Genomic DNA, 7043 nt, shown 5'->3' with positions numbered 1-7043 from the left:
GCATGTCCGGCAGGTGGCGCTGGACTTTAACTAACCAGTCCGGCTGCACAGGAAGTCGAACAGCGCCACAGAAATATTTGCTAGCTAGCGGCTAGTTAGCACGTCGGTCGGTGTTCCCCATTGAATATCTACCAAAGTAGCCTTGAATGCAGCTTTATTTCTAAGTTAATGGTTTTTCGGGGGCGCCCTTGGTCGACAGCGGGGCGATGTCGGACAGAAAGCGAAGAAGAGAGGAGGACGGACGAGACCACAAGAGACACAAGTCCTCCAAACACGATTTGGAGAAACTCAAAATACAATCGAGAAAACTCAGCCAAGAAGTCCAAACACTGAAACACGTTGAGACGTTGTGAGTAACATTAATGGGAGCTTTTCTCTTTCTATCGTAACTGCAAGTGAAGTTATCCAGCCTCTTATTAAATGTACCCCAAAGTTATATGAGCAGTTAACGCTAGATTTGCCTGGTCTGTTTTAGTAATGAAATGTGATTCTGCAGTTATTTCAGACTGAACCTAACAGCAGCATTATCTGTCTTTAATGCAGCTATGAGAAACCTCCACCAGGATTAATAAAGGTAACGTCACTCACGCTAAAATACATGTAGTGAAAGACTGGACACGCACAGTTATTATTGCTCAGAAGTGACAGTTGCTGTTGCAGGAGCATGAGGACAAACCAGAGGACTGTATTCCTGCTGAACCAGGAAATGAAGAGGCCAGAAACTTCCTGGCCCACGCCCCCACCAAGGGGCTGTGGATGCCTCTGGGGAAGGAGGTGAAGGTGATGCAGTGTGAGTACAGTTACACTAGTGCGGCAATGTCAGCAGGGTGTTACAATGAGAGGGTGATATTTAGATGGATATACCGCAAACCCCTGGGACACTTCACAGGGTAGCAGATGTGAGGAGTTTTTTTGATCATAAATCTTTAAAAGCTTTAAATTCCTTTCAATTTCTAACTTCCTAACGCACCCTCCACACTGTTTTTGTGTGTCTGCAAATCCTGCATATAGCTTAAAATGTCTGAAACCGTGTCAATCTGAAGACTTCAACGATTTTGAATACAATTAAACGTGTGCTTTTCTCTTTAAATCTAAAAATGCAACTCAAGAAAGAGTTGCAGGGTTCTTGTAATTGAAACAACATGCAGAACGTCTCTCATAGATCCACAGTTGCATTTATTCCTGATGATGATTATGATCAAAAATCGCTTTAAAAGTCTAAACCGATGCTGATACAGTTTGGAGGCATCCTGAATACAAATGAAGTTGATCATCGGCTATAAAAGTAACCGCAGCACTTATGGATCAAGAACTGTAGGTGGGAGTAAACCTCCACCATGTGTGGGCAGCGGTCTTGATAGGAGGTAAATGTAACTACAAGACCTTCAGCATCATGTCTATTGTTCCTGTGATGAACATGAAGGGCCAGAGATTAATATTGGTGATGTGGAGACTACCTTCTGTCTATTTGGTCAGACAAAGACTGTCATTATATTCAGTGTCCATTCATTCCTTCATCCCACTCCTTTTCATGCCGAGTGAACAGGCAGGGACTTAGGGAGTCAGAGCACACACGCATACACACCGGCCCTGTCCACAAGTTGGCATTTGTTCCGCAGAATCTGAGCATGACTTGCTCTGCTTAATCCTTTGAGAAAATGTTTGAATATGTCATCCTGTTTGAAGGAACAGAGAGACGTCACAGTGAATGATATGGGGCATTAAAATGTAAAAGATTTTGCACACAACTACTTTCAGAGGATAAACAGAGAGTCACTTTACAAAAATGCACGTTATTCATCGTAGCAATACAGCAGAACATCAGAGCAGTGTCAAATTTTGACATGGCTTCTTTTCAGTGTAGCACAAGTGATGATTTATGATTTGTCACGGGAGGTCTGTTTTTTATTATTATGATTATTATACGTTTCGCAACACATTGCTGACACATGAACAGGGCAGTCAGAGTGTGTGACTCCAAGTTGCTGCTATTGGCTTTTTGAATCACTCACACAAAGGGAGACATTTTTCTTTACCCTAAATGAATGTATTATGTGAGCGTGAACGCTCCTGTGATGGAGCACACACTCACCTGTCATTGAGTTGGTACAGTGGTTGAAAGGTTGAGAAAGAACAAGTGGACCTTGAGTTAAGATTATTTTGTCAAGCTACTGTTCCCAAGGTCAAAAATGTACTTTTTATGCCCTTGTATGATCTATTGTAAAGCAAATCTGACTCTATGTACCACCACGTGAGCTCAGTTTTCCCCAAGTACACAGACTGGTATTTGTTTCCTTTGCCGCAGGTTGGAGATGCAAACGCTACGGCCACAGGACAGGAGACAGGGAGTGTCCCTTCTTCATCAAAGGCAACCAGAAGCTGGAACAGTTCAGAGTGGTGAGTTGAGAAAAAAGAAATGAGCCCACCCATAGTTATTTAGAGAAGACATCCAATAATAGTAAGTGTGCAGTCAAAGAATGTAGGCTGGGTTGTGGCGAGGTCAAGCAGCTGTGACAGAGACAACAGTTTGTGTCTGAGACCTTCTGCTGAGGTCAACAACAGAGTTGGCCACTTTTAGTTTACACTGAGGAACATGTGGGCAGCAGATTTCTTCACACAACCTGTTTCAATGTGCTTGAAATGAAACAATACCTGCTGCAGGGACACACAGCCTCTGCAATGATTACCATAAATGCAACTGTATCATTTTTTCCTACCTTGCATTGTCACAGGGAGTTTGAAAAAAATGCTGACATAACACCAGAATCAGAACAATGGTTGGAAAGTGTCGAGTTGGGATAATTTCCTGGGTCTAATGTGAATAGTAGCTAGTCTCATAAGTAGGTCTATATGTCCTCTCTCTCTCTCACAGCTCGTAATGATCGATGAATTGTGTTTTATTCTTTTAGGCTCATGAAGATCCAATGTACGACATCATTCGGGAAAATAAAAGGAATGAAAAAGAAACCAGGTACATGCGTACATTTTGTGAGATATGCATGTTCACATCTTTTGCTATAATTTCCCTGAAAAATAGTCCGATTTTTAAAAATTTGAAATGCTTTGAAGGAGAGTTTAGAGGCAGCTCTCAGACAGTTGGATCAAACACTTGAGAACTTGCAGTTTTAGACTGTTCTTCAGCGGAGTGGGACAATCTTAGGTGACCTGGAAATTCTCTCATGGTGACTGGTGCTCTGTGCCGGTTTCCAGCAAATAGTGTTTGACACCAGGATGTTTGAATTTGAGGTTTGTTTACTATGACTGTAGGTGTGTGAGTGCGTGCAGAGCAGCAGCACGCGCACGCCTGTGTGTGTTTTTGCATGCATTTCAAAAAGGTTATTCAAAGGCCAGTGGTGCTTTGAAGTCTCCATTGCGTGTCTGTGCCACATGAATTTTGGCATCTTCTTTTGAAAGGGAAGTGAAACAGTCCAGCCTCTCTCAGAGAGCTCGATTTCCAGTCATATATACAGTAATGTGTCTCAGGTCGTGCTTGAGATGAGCCTCTTATCTCAGTTTAATAATTGATGGAAAGATGTAATAACATTTTTTTTTAAATTAGCCAGTTACCAGAAGGACCTGCATCTAATGTATATTCATTCAAAGTTCATTATTTTGCACTTCTTCAAGGTTCTGAAGATATTCTCAGTTGGAAACAGGACTCATTGGTTATTTTCTGATCTGCTTTTCCTAAATAGTTAGTTTTGCATTTCCCATCAAATCTGTTAGGCTTTTTATTTGTTATTTCAACTGTTTCTAATTTATGTTCTACAGATTTTGATAAGTATTATTTCATGACTCATTTTAAGGATGTTTGCTGCTGTAATAGTCTCATTTGAGAGTTTTCTCCCCCTCGTATTACTGGCCATTACAGCTTGTGGCTTTATTATAAAGTTAATAAGTTTGAATGTCTGAACAGTGTCTCCCTAATAAACTCTGGCAGTTTGCAGGAATTATAACTTTTCTTTCAAAGGGGCGTTTGAGCAGACCGAAATCTTTGAGCTGAGGGAAGATCAGTTTTTAATATTTAGCTGCAGGTTATGAAGTGCTTTTATGACAGAGTTCACTCTGCGGACTAGAGGTGAGCTTCAAGGAGTAGCGTGACATCCCAAGTGTTCAGATGATCACTCCGCTCCACGAGATCAACCCCACTGTAATGAGGCCTGATGCACACTCCACAAGGGCATGTCAGCCTTTTCTCATAGAAACACTTTCATGTCTGAATATTTAACCATTTCTGGATGTCTTCAGAAATTGTACACTTCTGATATCACTCTTTGCGTGACAGCTTTCCTGAACTAATTAAATTAAGTGGTCCTTCAATACTGTGCATGAAATCTTTTTTTCGTTTCCTTTCAGACAAATGTTTTGTATTTCATCGTGCAGTGTGGTGCTTGTCCCCTCATTCTGCTGTGTGCTGTTGTTTTTAATCTTCCCTCCTGAACCTTGTTTGGCTGCGTTCACGTAGATATGTTCAGATGACCTAGTTCAGGAGCAGCTGGAGTCACCTGTGGTCTCTGTTGTTATGGCATTCACCAGATGTTTAAGTAACTACCTCTTACACTTGAGTGCTGGCTTGGTTATTTTTTAAAAATAAGGCTTCATTAATGACCAATCTGATCTGATTTAATGTAATGACTGTGACATGGTTCCCCTCTGTTAAGGTTTAGATAAAAGTGAAGTTGCAATTGTTCCTATTTTGTTACAAGTCAGCTGACCTCAAGCGTTGTCTTTAAGTGGCAGGATGACCTCATTATCCAGGTGTATCTCAGTGTGTCCTCCACACGCCTGCAGTTTTAACCGGTGCTTGGGCACTGTTGGCAATTACTGGAAATATGTAACACAAGAAGGCACTTGGCTAACTCACCAGTACGGAAATTACGGTCATAGGACAAAGACAGCGTCTTGCTCAATGACACTTTAGGTGACAACCAACCCGGGCATCTGACTCTGTTTAACTTGCGCTCTCTTCCCTGTACTTGACTCTAATCCCATTTCCTCTTCTGCTGTCCTTCCTGTTTCTAGGATCCAGCAGCTGCAGCAGCTACTTCAGGACACTACCTCCAATTCAGACAGCTCCTCCTCTTCCTCTTCCTCCTCCTCTGACCACCATCGCAGCAAGAAGAGGAAAAAGAGGAAGGACAAAAAGAAGAAAGACAAGAAGAAGAGAAAAAGGAAACGAAAGCACAAGTCATCCAAAACCACTGACTGCTCAGATTCAGATTGAGTGTTTGGAACACACTGTTATATGTACTTGTTTTCTACGCGCTTGAAAACGTAGGAACCGACTGTGAATTAAGTAGCAGGGACGTTACGCAGTGGCGAAGTGTGTTCTGCAGAGTGCCTCAGTAAGAATTGCACTCTGGGGCCCCTTTTTAAGCCCTTTCTCCACAGGTTGAAACTCTGAAACTGTAAATCCACCGCGCATGACTTCGACCAGCCTTCTCGTTCTCTCCAGGGTGACGACTTGCTTTTACATCCTCCCTGTTATATCACACAGCACAGGGTGACATGGAACGGCTGCTTGAGGAAGTTGTGTCTGTGCCCCTTAGTGCATATGTGTGTCAAAACGCATTAGTTGGATGGGTAATGAATCTAAAGTGAGATGAAATGATCCCACTGATGTAGGAGATAATGTTCTTTTACGAGGTCCAATAAGATAGCATGTCAGCACATACAGTGTGTCATTAAGAGATTGTATTTTCCACCATTTTTTTTCTTTTTCATCCCTGCCATCTCGCCGCTTTTAAATACTTTGATTGCAGAGTGTGTTAAACACAGAGAGGCAGAAAAAAAAAGTCCAAATCAAACGTTGGAGTACAGAATTTGTTTTCCACACAAGCCTCAATGTTTGAATGCTTGTGACTGTACATAAATATCTGAAATTATTTGAGGTTGGAATATGCTTATTTGCTCAGAAAAAAAGCCACAGAGATGGGGAAAGAATGTATGTGAATGCGTTCCCTTATTCTGAGAATAAATATGGCTCTTCTCCAATGTTTACACAAATCTATGCTGCAAAAACAACATCAATAATGGTGGCATTGACTTAATGCGTCTGACACTATTTTTCAAGTTGATGAGAACTTAATCTCTTGAGGACGGTGCAGTGAAAGTCACACACAGAAGTTTGATCATTAAAAAGTGCATGTCTCAGTACTGCGATGACCTTCCTAAGAGCCGAAGAACATTTTTTCTTTTCATCTTGCGCTGCCAGCAGTCTGAGGATACTTCAGAGACTGTTTCTCAAAAATCATTTCACAGTCTGTAACCTACACGATGCAGGGCGATCCTCCCTCTGTGCTAAGCCACCATCAACTCATCAAATCAGGTTCTCAGCCAGCAGAACTCTGTTACATAAAAAGTTAAAACAGACCAGCAGCTTTTGGTAGCTACTTCACACAAGACTTGCCCTTCAGGCCACATATGAGGCCGTCTGGTGCTGCTCTCCTTCCCGAGCAGCACATTTTGAAAAGGAATCCCTGTGGAAATGAACCAGAAACATTCCCTCTTCCTAATGACCCCGATAGAAAGACAATTACAGTAGACCTACAGGGAACAAGCAAACTAGATTTTCATTTAGATGCGTGTATTAAGTTCTCTGAGTAGCTCAGATGCTGCGGGGAGTGTATGTGTTTATATGAGAAATTACAATCCCATCAAAGAGTGACAGATCATACAGCCATGAGAGCGTTTTAGCTGCTGATTGAGAGCTTATTTATCCCCTCCTCTTTCTCATCTCGTTTCCGTGGCAGCTCTGTCCGTCCCCTTTCCGGCACTTGGACCAATAACCTGAGATAAATCTGCTTCATTGAAACGGTCTGTTCCACGTTGGCTTTTCTGTCTCTCTCGCTCCGAGTAGAACAATGAATCTCCCAGATGAGATTCAGTCACAAGCTGCTCAGAAGGAGGTTGTGCCACGTAGAGAGAATTTGGTCAGCAGAGTCTTTATTGAAGCACTCTGTCTTCTTGGACGAGGGACAGGTCAGACTCACTGAGCAGATTGTGTTTAAGGCCCAACATATTTGCAGAAAACTGCACAATTA

At 42.2% G+C, this 7043-nt stretch overlaps 1 protein-coding gene across 1 annotated transcript; it reads left to right on the top strand.

The window, feature by feature from the left end:
- Nucleotides 1-49: 49 nt before the first annotated feature.
- rp9 (RP9 pre-mRNA splicing factor) lies at nucleotides 50-5994 on the top strand. The gene is made up of 7 exons (XM_070846127.1): nucleotides 50-106; nucleotides 200-349; nucleotides 544-574; nucleotides 661-790; nucleotides 2306-2397; nucleotides 2910-2971; nucleotides 5023-5994. The coding sequence occupies exons 2-7, from the start codon at nucleotides 207-209 to the stop codon at nucleotides 5222-5224; spliced, it is 660 nt and encodes a 219-aa protein (XP_070702228.1). The 5' UTR covers nucleotides 50-106; nucleotides 200-206; the 3' UTR covers nucleotides 5225-5994.
- Nucleotides 5995-7043: the final 1049 nt, after the last annotated feature.

This window comes from Pempheris klunzingeri, chromosome 16, assembly GCF_042242105.1.
Source record: "Pempheris klunzingeri isolate RE-2024b chromosome 16, fPemKlu1.hap1, whole genome shotgun sequence".
Lineage (NCBI taxonomy): Eukaryota > Metazoa > Chordata > Actinopteri > Acropomatiformes > Pempheridae > Pempheris > Pempheris klunzingeri.
Note: the sequence above shows the minus strand (reverse complement) of the source record. Positions and strands in the feature narration are given on the sequence as shown.

Coding starts and splice junctions, on each gene's coding strand:
- rp9 (XM_070846127.1), top strand. CDS start 207: ATGTCGGACAGAAAGCGAAGAAGAGAGGAGGACGGACGAGACCACAAG. Junction 575..660: donor CTCCACCAGGATTAATAAAG/GTAACGTCACTC, acceptor TTGCTGTTGCAG/GAGCATGAGGACAAACCAGA. Junction 2,972..5,022: donor AGGAATGAAAAAGAAACCAG/GTACATGCGTAC, acceptor TCCTGTTTCTAG/GATCCAGCAGCTGCAGCAGC.